Below are 22,296 nucleotides of genomic sequence, written 5' to 3'. Positions count from 1 at the left end.
TTGTTAACACTTATTGAGACAATTTGTAGTAATCTTAACGCAATATATGTTCAATGGAGTTGAACTAAATGTAAAAATAAGTTAAATTAGTCTTTTATAGAGAGCAAATATTTGACCAAGGCGTCAGATAGTTTTTTATTATTTTATTTTAATTTTTTATCAAGTTTCCTTCAGCTCTCAAACTATGGTTCCTTACAAGGGTTTTCGGAAGAGTTTCTTCATAATTTTGTGCAATTTGTGATTGTAAGGATTTTCTCAATTGTCATATGAGCATTAACATCTGAGATCAACTGTTTGTAGCAGTGTTTCAACAAGGACATAAGATACTGAAGACTTTGTACTTTTTAAAAAAAGAAAAAAAAGCAATGTTACATAACACAAATGACCTGTTGACTGCTGAAATAAAACACAAGGAACTTGAACTCTTGCAGTTGTACACTGACTGCCCATGTGTTGCATTTCAGGACAACATCAAAGGACAAAATCAGCACATTTCAAGGCAAAGAAATGGAAGAGATATTCTACATCCTCGGCTTGGATTGGATCGACGTCAGGAGTGTCTTAATATTTTTTGGTATTTTTCTACTTTTGGCTGATATTTTGAAGAACAGAGCACCGAAAAACTTTCCTCCAGGACCGTGGGCACTTCCTTTCATCGGCGATCTTCATCGTATTCAACCTACCAGACTTCATCTGCAGTTCACAGAAGTATGAGTACATAGACACAAACAAAATGATATCATTAGTACACAAGAGTGTCTAAATCAGGGGGAAAGGAAACGTCATGACTCTATTTATATTCATGGGATTTCACTTTGGTTAACCTTTTTCTAAAAACTTACTACCATGTCCTCCATTGAAGATTAGACGGAAAATAAGTCTTGAAGAATAATTTAATAATCTCTTTTAATAAATATTAAATATATTTATATAATATATATATATATAATTCAGGTTTGGCAGGAAGTTTTTATGGAGGTCTAATGACCAGGGTTCAATAACCTATCACTGTGATTGAACCCTTCACTAGACTGACGGGGAGACATTTTTAATTTAATTTTTTTTTTTTAAAGATATTCTGGAAACAGTCTGATACCAGAAACAGTGACCTATGTTAGGCTGATGCATCATTTTTTCAGAACACACACACACTCTTTCATTTAATTCAGTGAGAAAGTGTGTCCAAACATTCTCATTTAATGGTGTTCTTTATTTTCTCATTTCTATTTATTTAATGTTTCTCCTTCATTTACTTGTCCGTTTTCATTGTAGATTCTCACTGAATGCGTGAAAACTGTGAACAAACTAATATCCATTCCTTATGTTTCTGGGCCTAAATCTCTTCTGCATGTTGTTTTTCCTTAGTAGTGTTTTTTTAGCAGCTATTTGCCCATAAAGGCCTGATTCGTGCAGTTTCCTTTGAACAGTTGATGTAGAGATGTGGCTAGTACTAGAACTCTGTGTGGCATTTATCTGGCTCTAATCTGAGTCTCAGTTAACTTGTGATTTCTGAGGCTGGTGACTTGGATGAACTTGTCCTCAGCAGCAGAGGTGACTCTTGGTCTTCATTTCCTGGGGCGGTCCTCATATTAGCTAGTTTTGTCGTAGTGGTTGATGGTTTTTATGACTGCACTTGGGGACAAGTTTTTGCAATTTTCTAGACTGACTGCCCTTCAGTCCTCAAGTGATGATGGACTGTTGTTTCTCTTTAATTAGCTGAGTGGTTCTCGCCACAATATGAATTTTAACAGTTGTCAAATAGGACTGTACCAACCTGACATCTGCACAACACAACCGACGCTTCCAACCCCATCACAAAGGCAAGAAATTCCACAAATGAATAACAAGGCAAAACAAGGTACACCTGTGTAGTTAAAACCATTTCAGGTGACTACATCATGAAGCTTGGCAAAGGGTTTGCAAAGTGTCAATAAAGCAAAGAGTGGCTACTCTTTCAACATATCTAGAGTTATTTAACAGTTCTTTCCTTTGCTGTATTCAGTATGCATCTACAATGTAGAAAGTAGTAGAAAAAAAAAAAAAGAGAGAGAGAGAAAACGCTGAATCAGAACTTTTGACTGGCAGTGAATGTCACTCCAGTGTAGCTCCATAACACCAGTCTGCTGTGTATGTTCAGTTTGCACAGAAATATGGAAACGTTTTCAGCCTTCGCCTCTTTGGTGGAAGGATTGTGGTCATCAGTGGCTACAAGTTTGTGAAAGAAGCCCTGGTCGAACGAGGAGAAGACTTCGTAGATCGTCCCAATATTCCATTGTTTGAAGCGATGTTTCAGAATAAAGGTAATTTTTTGCATTTTGTATCTAATGTTACTAGCTTGTATTAACAACAACAAAAGCAACATCAATAATAATATAATTGTAATAATAATGATGGTTTTGTCATTCCAAAAGGTCTTGTGTTCTCAAACGGTAATCAGTGGAAGCAGCAGAGGAGATTTGCTCTTCATACACTCAGAAACTTTGGTCTGGGAAAGAAGACCATGGAGAGATACATCCAGCAGGAGTGCCAGTACCTCACAGAGGCTTTTGCAGACCAACAAGGCACAGAAAACCATGATATTTACTGTGACAAAAAATAATTTTATTCTGTACTGTGTTGTACATGTCATTTTCTTTACCTTGTAACTTTACAACCCCAGCATACAACAACAGATTAGTGCATCATATCATGTGCACATGGTAATATTGGATCATGTTTGCAAACTTCTCTCTTTCCTTCACAGGCAAACCATTTAATGCCCAGCATCTGATAAATAATGCTGTGTCCAACATCATCTGCTGTTTGGTGTTTGGGAATCGATATGAATACAATGACAAGCAGTACCAGTATATTCTGCAGATCATTGATGACATGGTGGAGTTACAGGGAAGTTTGTCGGCACAGGTGAGCCTCCTTTCTAAGCAAGATGCAGTATTCAATAATCCTATTTCAACAAAGATGCAATGTAGAAATATTGCAGAGCAGCAAATTAAACTGTTGCTTTACTTTAGATTTACAACACAGTCCCCTGGCTGATGAAGTGGTTTCCTGGACCTCATAAGAAGATATTCAGTCTGATACAAGAATTAATTGACTTTGTAGAAATCAGGATCAAAGAACACAAAGACATCCTTGACCCATCATCACCAAGAGACTACATTGACTCCTTCCTCATAGAAATGGGACAGGTGAGTGTTTTAATGTGTCTTTTGTGTCCTTGCATTTCATATAAAGTACTGTATATAAACTGTCTCTTGTGTGTCACTGACAGAAAGAGGACAAAGAGTCTGGGTTTGACCTCAAAAATTTATCTTTCTGCACAATGGACTTGTTTGGTGCTGGAGCTGAAACTACTACCACTACTTTATACTGGGGGCTGCTATACATGATCCACTACCCTGACATACAAGGTGTGTGTATTAATGATATCCAGTGTGTATCCAGTATGTGTGGAGTGTATAATTTCCCCTCAGTCATTTATGTGTCCCCCACACTCACATGTTTCCTGTTTCCACTGTGTGCAGAGAGAGTCCAGGCTGAGATTGATGCTGTGATTGGTTCGTCCAGACAGCCGTGTATGACTGACAGAGAAAACCTGCCTTACACTGATGCAGTCATCCATGAGATACAGAGGATGGGCAACATCGTCCCCCTCAATGTGTTTCACATGACAAACAAGGATACTACAGTGGATAAGTACACAATCCCAAAGGTACACAATCCACATGTAAGACTTAAAGTAAAAACAATGTTAGACAGAGACTGAATTAAAGGATGTTAGTAATGAACAGGTGAGTAAAAAGAAATGTTTCTCTTTACTTTTAAACATTTGATTAGCACAGTATCACCCACTGTTTATGGGTCCTGTCAAATTAAATGACAGTGAGCTACTTATTTAATCATTCTTATCTTTGCAACATTAAACCGTAATCTTGAACATCTTCATTTCAAATGTCAATATCCAATGAGTCCATGGCCCTTTGCCCTGAAAACAGAATTAACAACCAAGGACAAAATCTAGTGACAGTTCTGCTGTCTTTTTACTACTGTTTTTTATTGTTGCATTTATGACAAGTTAAGTAGAGCTAGCATTATTAAAAATGTGATGAATTTATTTAACCATTGCTATTTCTTCAGGGTACCGCAGTCCTGCCTACACTGCACTCTGTCCTCCGCGATGAGTCAATGTGGGAAACTCCAAACTCCTTCAACCCTCAACACTTTCTGGACCAGGATGGTAAATTTAGGAAGAGAGAAGCCTTCCTTCCATTTTCTGCAGGTTAGTCAGTGTAAACTCAGTCACATGCTGTTTTAGCTGAATAGGCAAACTGACAGGAAGATATTATCTATAATTTCTTGCCATCTCCTTCTTCTTCTTCCTCTTCTTCTTCTTCTTCTTCTTCTTTGTATAGTAAGAATGAGTTGTCTGTTGTGTTGTGTGTTCTCAGGTAAGCGTGTGTGTCTCGGTGAACAGCTGGCAAGGATGGAGTTATTCCTGTTCTTCACATCCCTCCTTCAGAGGTTTTCATTCTCTGCACCCCCTGGAGAGAAGCCCACTCTGGAGTACAAACTGGGAATCATTCATTGTCCTAAACCTTACCGTCTCTGTGCCACACTACGATAAACTGCTGATGTAAAGACTCAGTGATGTTTATCAGTTTGCATGAAACCCCTTTATCATTTGAATTGCAAACACACCTCAGTCAGGCACAAAGTTGAATTTATTCTGCCAGTGTATTTTCTGGTTCTAATATTTTATAATGAGTAGCCCTTGAGGTGTTTCTCCTGGTATTGAGGATCGTAATTCTGAGATGTATTTTAGTAACATAACATAGCATAGCATAGCATAGCATAGCATAGCATAGCATAGCATAACATAACATAACATAACATAACATAACATAACATAACATAACATAACATAACATAACATAACATAACATAACATACCATACCATACCATACCATACCATACCATAACATAACATAACATAACATAACATAACATAACATAACATAACCTGTCAAGTCTCTGGGTATTCACTGTAAAACAAAAATTAATCATTTTGCAAAATGACTTAAACATGACTTAAATGTATCAAAAATAACTGCAGTTTAATATCTTCTCTTCATTTAATGAATGAAATCCTGAATGTTAACTAATTGTGCTACTGGGATTTCCTGTGTTTGGTTTTATTCCTCTAACTAGCAGCAACAGCCTTCGTATAAATGTGAGATTGTTCAATGAACTTCACACTGTTGTAGTGAGGTTGGCATTTTCGTTATGCACACAAAAATATATGAGGATCACTTAGATTTTTCATGTGTACCACAAACCATGATAATGGCTTAATCCTGATGGATGCCACGTTGTAGTTCTTCTTACGGCCATTTTTATACATACCTGATGTAAATGCTGTGACAAACAACTTCCTATAGTTGGTCCAGTAATGACTGCAAACACTACAATCAAGACTCACTTATTGTTATTTATCAAATGTATGTTTTGGAACGTATTTGATGTAGTGACATGTACATAAGTGGCTCATTCCAAAGATTAGTCACACTATCAAAATAGTGTGACTCCTGTTACTGCCTCTCTGTTGTGCAGGTGGAAGGTGGAAGGTACCTTTTGCGTCAGTATCAGACGTCTAGGGGCGTGACAAATCGTCGGTGGTCGAGGATTATGGGTAGTGTAGGCTTTTCCGCTATCCAAAACATACGAATAAAAGTTTAATTCTCAGAATCGAAGGAGGAAAACTTAAAAATGAGACCCATAACATGAAACTATTGTATTGTTGAATTATCAGTGATACTTTGATGTGTTTGTGTTGAGAAGTGTTGACGATGTCATTGGAATTAATCCTTAAAATAGTGAGAAAAACACTTCTGGTGCGGTTCTCCAATCAGATTGTAGCTCGCAGTGTCATATTCCACCGTGACCGGGTTATTATTGTAGTGAATGGAGGGCGGCAGCCTCTGCTCTAAGCATCTCTTACCACCGTGAGCGGGTTTACATTGAAGTCAATTGAGAACCCAGTGCATCTTACACAGACGCGGAATGGTACCTTTTGTGTCAGTATCAGACGTCTAGGGGCGTGACAAATCGTCGGTATATTACGCCTTGGGAATGAGAACAGGTTGTGTAAAGCGTATACTTTGTCACAGTTTTCTTGGAATGCATCATGATAATCATTTAATAATTTCTTGAAATAATGTAATTTGACGTATTTGTTCTTTCATTCAAATTACCTTAAATGTTTAGGTAAATAGGTAAAATAACCAAAAACTGTGTCAGTTTCCAAAACATCTGGAGCTAAATGTACATTCATGGAAGAACCTCTTTGACCATCTTGTATCCTGGAGTAAATATCATCAGTTTGCTGCCTGTCCTCAAGCTTAAGCTTACTTTTATCAAAATTGGGTATGTGCTATATAGTGGGTGACACTACATGTCCCTTGACTTATTTTTTGTTTTTGATAGTAGATCACCTGCTGTGCTGTTTTGTTGGGTTTTTTTTTCCAGTATGATACCTCTCTATGCCTGTCTCTCTCTTTCTCTCAGTCTCTCGCTCTGTTGTTTTTTGCAGTATGAAACCTTGTCACCAGTCCCAGTTGAAGCTGCAAATAATACATTTTGCATTTAATGACTTGCTTCAAAATAAAAACTGTTGAATACAAGCCTCACGAATTATTCCCAGCCATGGGAATGTGTCTGCATACCCCTCAGAAAGTAGGTAGTTGCGCCCCCGGCCCGGGACGTACTCCTGAGTCAGCTGCTTTTGTTAACACTTATTGAGACAATTTGTAGTAATCTTAACGCAATATATGTTCAATGGAGTTGAACTAAATGTAAAAATAAGTTAAATTAGTCTTTTATAGAGAGCAAATATTTGACCAAGGCGTCAGATAGTTTTTTATTATTTTATTTTAATTTTTTATCAAGTTTCCTTCAGCTCTCAAACTATGGTTCCTTACAAGGGTTTTCGGAAGAGTTTCTTCATAATTTTGTGCAATTTGTGATTGTAAGGATTTTCTCAATTGTCATATGAGCATTAACATCTGAGATCAACTGTTTGTAGCAGTGTTTCAACAAGGACATAAGATACTGAAGACTTTGTACTTTTTAAAAAAAGAAAAAAAAGCAATGTTACATAACACAAATGACCTGTTGACTGCTGAAATAAAACACAAGGAACTTGAACTCTTGCAGTTGTACACTGACTGCCCATGTGTTGCATTTCAGGACAACATCAAAGGACAAAATCAGCACATTTCAAGGCAAAGAAATGGAAGAGATATTCTACATCCTCGGCTTGGATTGGATCGACGTCAGGAGTGTCTTAATATTTTTTGGTATTTTTCTACTTTTGGCTGATATTTTGAAGAACAGAGCACCGAAAAACTTTCCTCCAGGACCGTGGGCACTTCCTTTCATCGGCGATCTTCATCGTATTCAACCTACCAGACTTCATCTGCAGTTCACAGAAGTATGAGTACATAGACACAAACAAAATGATATCATTAGTACACAAGAGTGTCTAAATCAGGGGGAAAGGAAACGTCATGACTCTATTTATATTCATGGGATTTCACTTTGGTTAACCTTTTTCTAAAAACTTACTACCATGTCCTCCATTGAAGATTAGACGGAAAATAAGTCTTGAAGAATAATTTAATAATCTCTTTTAATAAATATTAAATATATTTATATAATATATATATATATATAATTCAGGTTTGGCAGGAAGTTTTTATGGAGGTCTAATGACCAGGGTTCAATAACCTATCACTGTGATTGAACCCTTCACTAGACTGACGGGGAGACATTTTTAATTTAATTTTTTTTTTTTAAAGATATTCTGGAAACAGTCTGATACCAGAAACAGTGACCTATGTTAGGCTGATGCATCATTTTTTCAGAACACACACACACTCTTTCATTTAATTCAGTGAGAAAGTGTGTCCAAACATTCTCATTTAATGGTGTTCTTTATTTTCTCATTTCTATTTATTTAATGTTTCTCCTTCATTTACTTGTCCGTTTTCATTGTAGATTCTCACTGAATGCGTGAAAACTGTGAACAAACTAATATCCATTCCTTATGTTTCTGGGCCTAAATCTCTTCTGCATGTTGTTTTTCCTTAGTAGTGTTTTTTTAGCAGCTATTTGCCCATAAAGGCCTGATTCGTGCAGTTTCCTTTGAACAGTTGATGTAGAGATGTGGCTAGTACTAGAACTCTGTGTGGCATTTATCTGGCTCTAATCTGAGTCTCAGTTAACTTGTGATTTCTGAGGCTGGTGACTTGGATGAACTTGTCCTCAGCAGCAGAGGTGACTCTTGGTCTTCATTTCCTGGGGCGGTCCTCATATTAGCTAGTTTTGTCGTAGTGGTTGATGGTTTTTATGACTGCACTTGGGGACAAGTTTTTGCAATTTTCTAGACTGACTGCCCTTCAGTCCTCAAGTGATGATGGACTGTTGTTTCTCTTTAATTAGCTGAGTGGTTCTCGCCACAATATGAATTTTAACAGTTGTCAAATAGGACTGTACCAACCTGACATCTGCACAACACAACCGACGCTTCCAACCCCATCACAAAGGCAAGAAATTCCACAAATGAATAACAAGGCAAAACAAGGTACACCTGTGTAGTTAAAACCATTTCAGGTGACTACATCATGAAGCTTGGCAAAGGGTTTGCAAAGTGTCAATAAAGCAAAGAGTGGCTACTCTTTCAACATATCTAGAGTTATTTAACAGTTCTTTCCTTTGCTGTATTCAGTATGCATCTACAATGTAGAAAGTAGTAGAAAAAAAAAAAAAAGAGAGAGAGAGAAAACGCTGAATCAGAACTTTTGACTGGCAGTGAATGTCACTCCAGTGTAGCTCCATAACACCAGTCTGCTGTGTATGTTCAGTTTGCACAGAAATATGGAAACGTTTTCAGCCTTCGCCTCTTTGGTGGAAGGATTGTGGTCATCAGTGGCTACAAGTTTGTGAAAGAAGCCCTGGTCGAACGAGGAGAAGACTTCGTAGATCGTCCCAATATTCCATTGTTTGAAGCGATGTTTCAGAATAAAGGTAATTTTTTGCATTTTGTATCTAATGTTACTAGCTTGTATTAACAACAACAAAAGCAACATCAATAATAATATAATTGTAATAATAATGATGGTTTTGTCATTCCAAAAGGTCTTGTGTTCTCAAACGGTAATCAGTGGAAGCAGCAGAGGAGATTTGCTCTTCATACACTCAGAAACTTTGGTCTGGGAAAGAAGACCATGGAGAGATACATCCAGCAGGAGTGCCAGTACCTCACAGAGGCTTTTGCAGACCAACAAGGCACAGAAAACCATGATATTTACTGTGACAAAAAATAATTTTATTCTGTACTGTGTTGTACATGTCATTTTCTTTACCTTGTAACTTTACAACCCCAGCATACAACAACAGATTAGTGCATCATATCATGTGCACATGGTAATATTGGATCATGTTTGCAAACTTCTCTCTTTCCTTCACAGGCAAACCATTTAATGCCCAGCATCTGATAAATAATGCTGTGTCCAACATCATCTGCTGTTTGGTGTTTGGGAATCGATATGAATACAATGACAAGCAGTACCAGTATATTCTGCAGATCATTGATGACATGGTGGAGTTACAGGGAAGTTTGTCGGCACAGGTGAGCCTCCTTTCTAAGCAAGATGCAGTATTCAATAATCCTATTTCAACAAAGATGCAATGTAGAAATATTGCAGAGCAGCAAATTAAACTGTTGCTTTACTTTAGATTTACAACACAGTCCCCTGGCTGATGAAGTGGTTTCCTGGACCTCATAAGAAGATATTCAGTCTGATACAAGAATTAATTGACTTTGTAGAAATCAGGATCAAAGAACACAAAGACATCCTTGACCCATCATCACCAAGAGACTACATTGACTCCTTCCTCATAGAAATGGGACAGGTGAGTGTTTTAATGTGTCTTTTGTGTCCTTGCATTTCATATAAAGTACTGTATATAAACTGTCTCTTGTGTGTCACTGACAGAAAGAGGACAAAGAGTCTGGGTTTGACCTCAAAAATTTATCTTTCTGCACAATGGACTTGTTTGGTGCTGGAGCTGAAACTACTACCACTACTTTATACTGGGGGCTGCTATACATGATCCACTACCCTGACATACAAGGTGTGTGTATTAATGATATCCAGTGTGTATCCAGTATGTGTGGAGTGTATAATTTCCCCTCAGTCATTTATGTGTCCCCCACACTCACATGTTTCCTGTTTCCACTGTGTGCAGAGAGAGTCCAGGCTGAGATTGATGCTGTGATTGGTTCGTCCAGACAGCCGTGTATGACTGACAGAGAAAACCTGCCTTACACTGATGCAGTCATCCATGAGATACAGAGGATGGGCAACATCGTCCCCCTCAATGTGTTTCACATGACAAACAAGGATACTACAGTGGATAAGTACACAATCCCAAAGGTACACAATCCACATGTAAGACTTAAAGTAAAAACAATGTTAGACAGAGACTGAATTAAAGGATGTTAGTAATGAACAGGTGAGTAAAAAGAAATGTTTCTCTTTACTTTTAAACATTTGATTAGCACAGTATCACCCACTGTTTATGGGTCCTGTCAAATTAAATGACAGTGAGCTACTTATTTAATCATTCTTATCTTTGCAACATTAAACCGTAATCTTGAACATCTTCATTTCAAATGTCAATATCCAATGAGTCCATGGCCCTTTGCCCTGAAAACAGAATTAACAACCAAGGACAAAATCTAGTGACAGTTCTGCTGTCTTTTTACTACTGTTTTTTATTGTTGCATTTATGACAAGTTAAGTAGAGCTAGCATTATTAAAAATGTGATGAATTTATTTAACCATTGCTATTTCTTCAGGGTACCGCAGTCCTGCCTACACTGCACTCTGTCCTCCGCGATGAGTCAATGTGGGAAACTCCAAACTCCTTCAACCCTCAACACTTTCTGGACCAGGATGGTAAATTTAGGAAGAGAGAAGCCTTCCTTCCATTTTCTGCAGGTTAGTCAGTGTAAACTCAGTCACATGCTGTTTTAGCTGAATAGGCAAACTGACAGGAAGATATTATCTATAATTTCTTGCCATCTCCTTCTTCTTCTTCCTCTTCTTCTTCTTCTTCTTCTTCTTTGTATAGTAAGAATGAGTTGTCTGTTGTGTTGTGTGTTCTCAGGTAAGCGTGTGTGTCTCGGTGAACAGCTGGCAAGGATGGAGTTATTCCTGTTCTTCACATCCCTCCTTCAGAGGTTTTCATTCTCTGCACCCCCTGGAGAGAAGCCCACTCTGGAGTACAAACTGGGAATCATTCATTGTCCTAAACCTTACCGTCTCTGTGCCACACTACGATAAACTGCTGATGTAAAGACTCAGTGATGTTTATCAGTTTGCATGAAACCCCTTTATCATTTGAATTGCAAACACACCTCAGTCAGGCACAAAGTTGAATTTATTCTGCCAGTGTATTTTCTGGTTCTAATATTTTATAATGAGTAGCCCTTGAGGTGTTTCTCCTGGTATTGAGGATCGTAATTCTGAGATGTATTTTAGTAACATAACATAGCATAGCATAGCATAGCATAGCATAGCATAGCATAGCATAACATAACATAACATAACATAACATAACATATCATAACATAACAGCATAACACAACACAACACAACATAACATAACATAACATAACATAACATAACATAACATAACATAACATAACATAACATAACATAACATAACATAACATAACATAACATAACATAACATAACATAACATAACATAACCTGTCAAGTCTCTGGGTATTCACTGTAAAACAAAAATTAATCATTTTGCAAAATGACTTAAACATGACTTAAATGTATCAAAAATAACTGCAGTTTAATATCTTCTCTTCATTTAATGAATGAAATCCTGAATGTTAACTAATTGTGCTACTGGGATTTCCTGTGTTTGGTTTTATTCCTCTAACTAGCAGCAACAGCCTTCGTATAAATGTGAGATTGTTCAATGAACTTCACACTGTTGTAGTGAGGTTGGCATTTTCGTTATGCACACAAAAATATATGAGGATCACTTAGATTTTTCATGTGTACCACAAACCATGATAATGGCTTAATCCCTGATGGATGCCACGTTGTAGTTCTTCTTACGGCCATTTTTATACATACCTGATGTAAATGCTGTGACAAACAACTTCCTATAGTTGGTCCAGTAATGACTGCAAACACTACAATCAAGACTCACTTATTGTTATTTATCAAATGTATGTTTTGGAACGTATTTGATGTAGTGACATGTACATAAGTGGCTCATTCCAAAGATTAGTCACACTATCAAAATAGTGTGACTCCTGTTACTGCCTCTCTGTTGTGCAGGACAAAGTGTGTGTGAACTGTAATATCGCAGACTCTGTGGATCCAGAGTAGCCAACATATTGTCAAAAAGAGAAGGTCTGGCCTCTACTAACAGAAAAAATAAAGAAATAAAGAAACCCTGTCACAAAGTGAACTACATACTTTATGTGGTATTGCTTAGGACTGCACAACAGCCTATACATTTCTGCCTAACTCAACTATAACAACAACTATAAATGTCAACTTGAAATCACAACATATCAAAGTAGGTTAAGTACCTTTTGTTGGGTTGACACTGGCAACATCACAACTAGGTCCTTCACCTGGAAATTGATGCTGATCAGTTGACACTGAAAAAAAGAGATTGAATATTATTATTATATTATATTATTATTACTTACTGAAAATCTTTGGTGAATAAAAGTTGTTAGCATGAATACTGACCATGTGCCAATCCACTAATACTTCGACTGGATGACGGCCTTTGAGGAATAACATATCACATCTGTCGCCTTTTTTCCAGCACACTGGTCTTGGCTGAGGTTCAACCTGTGCTTCTTTCTACACAATTAACAAGAAAAAAATGCAACATTTAAAATACAGTCCATGATTAAAGCAAAGATAATCAAACATCTTAAGTTAATTTCACAGATTGTGTGTGTGTGTGTGTGTGTGTGTGTGTGTGTGTGTGTGTGTGTGTGTGTGTGTGTGTGAAAATCTAAATAATACAACTTTGACTCCCCACGATAAACTAGACAAGAGTGTTCCCTCTGTAACAACTGTTTCCCCTACATCACTTTTAAAAATAATAATGTTTATCGTTACTATACTTCACTCTATCTAGAAAGTATGCTGAAGGACACAGCAGTCATTTTTAAATGTCTTAAACTGCTTCCAAAATCAGGCGCCTTTGTTTGTTTGAAGCTTAAAGCAAAACTTTAGTGAATCAAGCTAATCTGTCTTTCTAAAACATATATCACTTTCTCAAAGTAGTCATATATTTTTACATACCTGCAATCAATCAATCAATCAATCAATCAATCAATCAATCAATCAATCAATCAATCAATCAATCAATCAATCAGTCAATTTCTTCTTCGTCTTCTTCGTCTTCTTCTTCTCCATCAACCTTTGCGTACACTGGTTGAGTTTGATTGGTTGGAGCTCAGAGCATCCAAAACTGATAGGATTAGTGAATGAATCTATAAATGTGTTTTATGTGTGAAATGAAAATAATAAACCTAACAAAGCAGTATGTACGTTAAATCTGTTCACTTTCAGATCCGAATCACTCTGGAAAACACTATGTGATTGCAAAGCGTCTCATACAGAGGTGGAAGGTACCTTTTGCGTCAGTATCAGACGTCTAGGGGCGTGACAAATCGTCGGTGGTCGAGGATTATGGGTAGTGTAGGCTTTTCCGCTATCCAAAACATACGAATAAAAGTTTAATTCTCAGAATCGAAGGAGGAAAACTTAAAAATGAGACCCATAACATGAAACTATTGTATTGTTGAATTATCAGTGATACTTTGATGTGTTTGTGTTGAGAAGTGTTGACGATGTCATTGGAATTAATCCTTAAAATAGTGAGAAAAACACTTCTGGTGCGGTTCTCCAATCAGATTGTAGCTCGCAGTGTCATATTCCACCGTGACCGGGTTATTATTGTAGTGAATGGAGGGCGGCAGCCTCTGCTCTAAGCATCTCTTACCACCGTGAGCGGGTTTACATTGAAGTCAATTGAGAACCCAGTGCATCTTACACAGACGCGAAATGGTACCTTTTGTTCAGTATCAGACGTCTAGGGGCGTGACAAATCGTCGGTATATTACGCCTTGGGAATGAGAACAGGTTGTGTAAAGCGTATACTTTGTCACAGTTTTCTTGGAATGCATCATGATAATCATTTAATAATTTCTTGAAATAATGTAATTTGACGTATTTGTTCTTTCATTCAAATTACCTTAAATGTTTAGGTAAATAGGTAAAATAACCAAAAACTGTGTCAGTTTCCAAAACATCTGGAGCTAAATGTACATTCATGGAAGAACCTCTTTGACCATCTTGTATCCTGGAGTAAATATCATCAGTTTGCTGCCTGTCCTCAAGCTTAAGCTTACTTTTATCAAAATTGGGTATGTGCTATATAGTGGGTGACACTACATGTCCCTTGACTTATTTTTTGTTTTTGATAGTAGATCACCTGCTGTGCTGTTTTGTTGGGTTTTTTTTCCAGTATGATACCTCTCTATGCCTGTCTCTCTCTTTCTCTCAGTCTCTCGCTCTGTTGTTTTTTGCAGTATGAAACCTTGTCACCAGTCCCAGTTGAAGCTGCAAATAATACATTTTGCATTTAATGACTTGCTTCAAAATAAAAACTGTTGAATACAAGCCTCACGAATTATTCCCAGCCATGGGAATGTGTCTGCATACCCCTCAGAAAGTAGGTAGTTGCGCCCCGGCCCGGGACGTACTCCTGAGTCAGCTGCTTCTGTTAACACTTATTGAGACAATTTGTAGTAATCTTAACGCAATATATGTTCAATGGAGTTGAACTAAATGTAAAAATAAGTTAAATTAGTCTTTTATAGAGAGCAAATATTTGACCAAGGCGTCAGATAGTTTTTTATTATTTTATTTTAATTTTTTATCAAGTTTCCTTCAGCTCTCAAACTATGGTTCCTTACAAGGGTTTTCGGAAGAGTTTCTTCATAATTTTGTGCAATTTGTGATTGTAAGGATTTTCTCAATTGTCATATGAGCATTAACATCTGAGATCAACTGTTTGTAGCAGTGTTTCAACAAGGACATAAGATACTGAAGACTTTGTACTTTTTAAAAAAGAAAAAAAAAGCAATGTTACATAACACAAATGACCTGTTGACTGCTGAAATAAAACACAAGGAACTTGAACTCTTGCAGTTGTACACTGACTGCCCATGTGTTGCATTTCAGGACAACATCAAAGGACAAAATCAGCACATTTCAAGGCAAAGAAATGGAAGAGATATTCTACATCCTCGGCTTGGATTGGATCGACGTCAGGAGTGTCTAATATTTTTTGGTATTTTTCTACTTTTGGCTGATATTTTGAAGAACAGAGCACCGAAAAACTTTCCTCCAGGACCGTGGGCACTTCCTTTCATCGGCGATCTTCATCGTATTCAACCTACCAGACTTCATCTGCAGTTCACAGAAGTATGAGTACATAGACACAAACAAAATGATATCATTAGTACACAAGAGTGTCTAAATCAGGGGGAAAGGAAACGTCATGACTCTATTTATATTCGTGGGATTTCACTTTGGTTAACCTTTTTCTAAAAACTTACTACCATGTCCTCCATTGAAGATTAGACGGAAATAAGTCTTGAAGAATAATTTAATAATCTCTTTTAATAAATATTAAATATATTTATATAATATATATATATATAATTCAGGTTTGGCAGGAAGTTTTTATGGAGGTCTAATGACCAGGGTTCAATAACCTATCACTGTGATTGAACCCTTCACTAGACTGACGGGGAGACATTTTTAATTTAATTTTTTTTTTTTTAAAGATATTCTGGAAACAGTCTGATACCAGAAACAGTGACCTATGTTAGGCTGATGCATCATTTTTTCAGAACACACACACACTCTTTCATTTAATTCAGTGAGAAAGTGTGTCCAAACATTCTCATTTAATGGTGTTCTTTATTTTCTCATTTCTATTTATTTAATGTTTCTCCTTCATTTACTTGTCCGTTTTCATTGTAGATTCTCACTGAATGCGTGAAAACTGTGAACAAACTAATATCCATTCCTTATGTTTCTGGGCCTAAATCTCTTCTGCATGTTGTTTTTCCTTAGTAGTGTTTTTTTAGCAGCTATTTGCCCATAAAGGCCTGATTCGTGCAGTTTCCTTTGAACAGTTGATGTAGAGATGTGGCTAGTACTAGAACTCTGTGTGGCATTTATCTGGCTCTAATCTGAGTCTCAGTTAACTTGTGATTTCTGAGGCTGGTGACTTGGATGAACTTGTCCTCAGCAGCAGAGGTGACTCTTGGTCTTCATTTCCTGGGGCGGTCCTCATATTAGCTAGTTTTGTCGTAGTGGTTGATGGTTTTTACGACTGCACTTGGGGACAAGTTTTTGCAATTTTCTAGACTGACTGCCCTTCAGTCCTTAAGTAATGATGGACTGTCGTTTCTCTTTAATTAGCTGAGTGGTTCTCGCCACAATATGAATTTAAACAGAAATTTTAGAGTTATTTAACAGTTCTTTTATTTGCTGTATTCAGTATGCATCTACAATGTAGAAAGTAGTAAAAAAAAAAAAAAAAAAAAGAGAGAGAAAACGCTGAATCAGAACTTTTGACTGGTAGTGAATGTCACTCCAGTGTAGCTCCATAACACCAGTCTGCTGTGTATGTTCAGTTTGCACAGAAATATGGAAACGTTTTCAGCCTTCGCCTCTTTGGTGGAAGGATTGTGGTCATCAGTGGCTACAAGTTTGTGAAAGAAGCCTGGTCGAACGAGGAGAAGACTTTGCAGATCGTCCTCGTATTCCATTGTTTGAAGCGATGCTTCAGAATAATGGTAATTTACTGCATTTTGTATCTAATGTTTCTAGCTTGTATTAACAACAACAACAGCAACATCAATAATAATATAATTGTAATAATAATGATGGTTTTGTCATTCCAAAAGGTCTTGTGTTGTCAAACGGTAATCAGTGGAAGCAGCAGAGGAGATTTGCTCTTCATACACTCAGAAACTTTGGTCTAGGAAAGAAGACCATGGAGAGATACATCCAGCAGGAGTGCCAGTACCTCACAGAGGCTTTTGCAGACCAACAAGGCACAGAAAACCATGATTTTTACTGTGACAAAAAATAATTTTATTCTGTACTCTGTGTTGCACATGTCATTTTTTTGCTCTGTAACTTTACAACCCAGCATACAACAACAGATTAGTGCATCGTATCATGTGCACATGGTAATATTGGATCATGTTTGCAAATTTCTCTCTTTCCTTCACAGGCAAACTGTTTAATGCCCAGCATCTGATAAATAATGCTGTGTCCAACATCATCTGCTGTTTGGTGTTTGGGAATCGATATGAATACAATGACAAGCAGTACCAGTATATTCTGCAGATCATCAATGAAGTGATGGAGTTACAGGGAAGTTTGTCGGTACAGGTGAGCCTCCTTTCTAAGCAAGATGCAGTATTCAATAATCCCATTTCAACAAAGATGCAATGTAGAAATATTGCAGAGCAGCAAATTAAACTGTTGCTTTACTTTAGATTTACAACACAGTCCCATCGCTGATGAAGTGGATTCCTGGACCTCATAAGAAGATATTCAGTCTGATACAAAAAGTAATTGACTTTGTAGAAATCAAGATCAAAGAACACAAAGACACCCTTGACCCATCATCACCAAGAGACTACATTGATTCCTACCTCATACAAATGGGAGAGGTATGTTTTAATGTGTTTCTATTGTGTTTATTCTTTTTACTGTTTTTTTACTGTTCATTTGAAATGTGCACTTCCTGTTTCTTTTGCCACTGACAGAAAGAGGACAAAGAATCTGGGTTTGATCTCAAAAATTTATGTTTCTGCACAATGGACTTGTTTGGTGCTGGAACTGAAACTACTACCACTACTTTACACTGGGGGCTGCTATACATGATCCACTACCCTGACATACAAGGTGTGTGTATTATTGATATCCAGTGTGTATCCAGTATGTGTGGAGTGTATAATTTCCCCTCAGTCATTTATGTATCCCCCAGACTCACATGTTTCCTGTTTCCACTGTGTGCAGAGAGAGTCCAGGCTGAGATTGATGCTGTGATTGGTTCGTCCAGACAGCCGTGTATGTCTGACAGAGAAAACATGCCCTACACTGATGCAGTCATCCATGAGATACAGAGGATGGGCAACATCATCCCTCTCAATGTGTTTCACATGACAAACAAGGATACTACAGTGGATAAGTACACAATCCAAAGGTACACAATCCACATGTAAGACTTGAAGTAAACACAATGTTAGACAGAGACTGAACTAAAGGATGTTAGTAATGAACAGGTGAGTAAAAAGAAATGTTTCTCTTTACTTTTAAACATTTGATTAGCACAGTATCACCCACTGTTTATGGGTCCTGTCAAATTAAATGACAGTGAGCTACTTATTTAATCATTCTTATCTTTGCAACATTAAACCATAATCTTGAACATCTTCATTTCAAATGTCAATATCCAATGAGTCCATGGCCCTTTGCCCTGAAAACAGAATTAACAACCAAGGACAAAATCTAATGACAGTTCTGCTGTCTTTTCACTACTGTTTTTTATTGTTGCATTTATGACAAGTTAAGTAGAGCTAGCATTATTAAAAATGTGATGAATTTATTTAACCATTGCTATTTCTTCAGGGTACCGCAGTCCTGCCTACACTGCACTCTGTCCTCCGCGATGAGTCAATGTGGGAAACTCCAAACTCCTTCAACCCTCAACACTTTCTGGACCAGGATGGTAAATTCAGGAAGAGAGAGGCCTTCCTTCCATTTTCTGTAGGTTAGTCAGTGTAAACTCAGTCACATGCTGTTTTAGCTGAATAGGCAAACTGACAGGAAGATATTATCTATAATTTCTTGCCATCTCCTTCTTCTTCTTCCTCTTCTTCTTCTTCTTCTTCTTCTTTGTATAGTAAGAATGAGTTGTCTGTTGTGTTGTGTGTTCTCAGGTAAGCGTGTGTGTCTCGGTGAACAGCTGGCAAGGATGGAGTTATTCCTGTTCTTCACATCCCTCCTTCAGAGGTTTTCATTCTCTGCACCCCCTGGAGAGAAGCCCACTCTGGAGTACAAACTGGGAATCATTCATTGTCCTAAACCTTACCGTCTCTGTGCCACACTACGATAAACTGCTGATGTAAAGACTCAGTGATGTTTATCAGTTTGCATGAAACCCCTTTATCATTTGATTTGCAGACACACCTCAGTCAGGCACAAAGTTGAATTTATTCTGTCAGTGTATTTTCTGGTTCTAATATTTTACAATGAGTAGCCCTTGAGGTGTTTCTCCTGGTATTGAGGATGGTAATTCTGAGATGTATTTTAGTAACATAACATAACATAACATAACATAACATAACATAACATAACATAACATAACATAACATAACATAACATAACATAACATAACATAACATAACATAACCTGTCAAGTCTCTGGGTATTCACTGTAAAACAAAAATTAATCATTTTGCAAAATGACTTAAACATGACTTAAATGTATCAAAAATAACTGCAGTTTAATATCTTCTCTTCATTTAATGAATGAAATCCTGAATGTTAACTAATTGTGCTACTGGGATTTGTTTGCATGAGACCCCTTTATCATTTGATTTGCAGACACACCTCAGTCAGGCACAAAGTTGAATTTATTCTGTCAGTGTATTTTCTGGTTCTAATATTTTACAATGAGTAGCCCTTGAGGTGTTTCTCCTGGTATTGAGGATGGTAATTCTGAGATGTATTTTAGTAACATAACATAACATAACATAACATAACATAACATAACATAACATAACATAACATAACATAACATAACATAACATAACATACCATAACATAACATAACATAACATAACATAACATAACATAACATAACATAACATAACATAACATAACATAACATAACATAACCTGTCAAGTCTCTGGGTATTCACTGTAAAACAAAAATTAATCATTTTGCAAAATGACTTAAACATGACTTAAATGTATCAAAAATAACTGCAGTTTAATATCTTCTCTTCATTTAATGAATGAAATCCTGAATGTTAACTAATTGTGCTACTGGGATTTCCTGTGTTTGGTTTTATTCCTCTAACTAGCAGCAACAGCCTTCGTATAAATGTGAGATTGTTCAATGAACTTCACACTGTTGTAGTGAGGTTGGCATTTTCGTTATGCACACAAAAATATATGAGGATCACTTAGATTTTTCATGTGTACCACAAACCATGATAATGGCTTAATCCCTGATGGATGCCACGTTGTAGTTCTTCTTACGGCCATTTTTATACATACCTGATGTAAATGCTGTGACAAACAACTTCCTATAGTTGGTCCAGTAATGACTGCAAACACTACAATCAAGACTCACTTATTGTTATTTATCAAATGTATGTTTTGGAACGTATTTGATGTAGTGACATGTACATAAGTGGCTCATTCCAAAGATTAGTCACACTATCAAAATAGTGTGACTCCTGTTACTGCCTCTCTGTTGTGCAGGACAAAGTGTGTGTGAACTGTAATATCGCAGACTCTGTGGATCCAGAGTAGCCAACATATTGTCAAAAAGAGAAGGTCTGGCCTCTACTAACAGAAAAAATAAAGAAATAAAGAAACCCTGTCACAAAGTGAACTACATACTTTATGTGGTATTGCTTAGGACTGCACAACAGCCTATACATTTCTGCCTAACTCAACTATAACAACAACTATAAATGTCAACTTGAAATCACAACATATCAAAGTAGGTTAAGTACCTTTTGTTGGGTTGACACTGGCAACATCACAACTAGGTCCTTCACCTGGACATTGATGCTGATCAGTTGACACTGAAAAAAAGAGATTGAATATTATTATTATATTATATTATTATTACTTACTGAAAATCTTTGGTGAATAAAAGTTGTTAGCATGAATACTGACCATGTGCCAATCCACTAATACTTCGACTGGATGACGGCCTTTGAGGAATAACATATCACATCTGTCGCCTTTTTTCCAGCACACTGGTCTTGGCTGAGGTTCAACCTGTGCTTCTTTCTACACAATTAACAAGAAAAAAATGCAACATTTAAAATACAGTCCATGATTAAAGCAAAGATAATCAAACATCTTAAGTTAATTTCACAGATTGTGTGTGTGTGTGTGTGTGTGTGTGTGTGTGTGTGTGTGTGTGTGTGAAAATCTAAATAATACAACTTTGACTCCCGACGATAAACTAGACAAGAGTGTTCCCTCTGTAACAACTGTTTCCCCTACATCACTTTTAAAAATAATAATGTTTATCGTTACTATACTTCACTCTATCTAGAAAGTATGCTGAAGGACACAGCAGTCATTTTTAAATGTCTTAAACTGCTTCCAAAATCAGGCGCCTTTGTTTGTTTGAAGCTTAAAGCAAAACTTTAGTGAATCAAGCTAATCTGTCTTTCTAAAACATATATCACTTTCTCAAAGTAGTCATATATTTTTACATACCTGCAATCAATCAATCAATCAATCAATCAATCAATCAATCAATCAATCAATCAATCAATCAATCAATCAATCAATCAATCAATCAATCAATCAGTTAATTTCTTCTTCGTCTTCTTCGTCTTCTTCTTCTCCATCAACCTTTGCGTACACTGGTTGAGTTTGATTGGTTGGAGCTCAGAGCATCCAAAACTGATAGGATTAGTGAATGAATCTATAAATGTGTTTTATGTGTGAAATGAAAATAATAAACCTAACAAAGCAGTATGTACGTTAAATCTGTTCACTTTCAGATCCGGAATCACTCTGGAAAACACTATGTGATTGCAAAGCGTCTCATACAGAGGTGGAAGGTACCTTTTGCGTCAGTATCAGACGTCTAGGGGCGTGACAAATCGTCGGTGGTCGAGGATTATGGGTAGTGTAGGCTTTTCCGCTATCCAAAACATACGAATAAAAGTTTAATTCTCAGAATCGAAGGAGGAAAACTTAAAAATGAGACCCATAACATGAAACTATTGTATTGTTGAATTATCAGTGATACTTTGATGTGTTTGTGTTGAGAAGTGTTGACGATGTCATTGGAATTAATCCTTAAAATAGTGAGAAAAACA

The 22,296-nt window shown here is 36.9% G+C and overlaps 2 protein-coding genes and 1 pseudogene across 2 annotated transcripts; all 3 read left to right on the top strand.

Annotated features, from left to right (window-relative positions):
• LOC125009828 (cytochrome P450 2J4-like) lies at positions 1-12,563 on the top strand. Its single transcript, XM_047588047.1, has 10 exons — positions 1-708; positions 2,138-2,300; positions 2,412-2,561; positions 2,744-2,904; positions 3,012-3,188; positions 3,272-3,410; positions 3,525-3,712; positions 4,138-4,279; positions 4,449-5,611; positions 12,431-12,563. The coding sequence occupies exons 1-9, from the start codon at positions 508-510 to the stop codon at positions 4,622-4,624; spliced, it is 1,497 nt and encodes a 498-aa protein (XP_047444003.1). The 5' UTR covers positions 1-507; the 3' UTR covers positions 4,625-5,611; positions 12,431-12,563.
• LOC125009830 (cytochrome P450 2J4-like) lies at positions 5,620-11,522 on the top strand. The gene is made up of 9 exons (XM_047588048.1): positions 5,620-7,490; positions 8,923-9,085; positions 9,197-9,346; positions 9,529-9,689; positions 9,797-9,973; positions 10,057-10,195; positions 10,310-10,497; positions 10,923-11,064; positions 11,234-11,522. Exons 1-9 carry the CDS (start codon positions 7,290-7,292, stop codon positions 11,407-11,409), a joined length of 1,497 nt encoding a protein of 498 aa, XP_047444004.1. The 5' UTR covers positions 5,620-7,289; the 3' UTR covers positions 11,410-11,522.
• Positions 12,564-15,395: 2,832 nt separating the features above from the next.
• LOC125009835 lies at positions 15,396-20,840 on the top strand (annotated as a pseudogene).
• Positions 20,841-22,296: the final 1,456 nt, after the last annotated feature.

Source organism: Mugil cephalus, chromosome 6 (genome assembly GCF_022458985.1).
Source record: "Mugil cephalus isolate CIBA_MC_2020 chromosome 6, CIBA_Mcephalus_1.1, whole genome shotgun sequence".
In the NCBI taxonomy this organism is placed as follows: domain Eukaryota; kingdom Metazoa; phylum Chordata; class Actinopteri; order Mugiliformes; family Mugilidae; genus Mugil; species Mugil cephalus.
The sequence above is the reverse complement of the archived record's forward strand: the minus strand, read 5'-3'. Positions and strand labels throughout refer to the sequence as shown.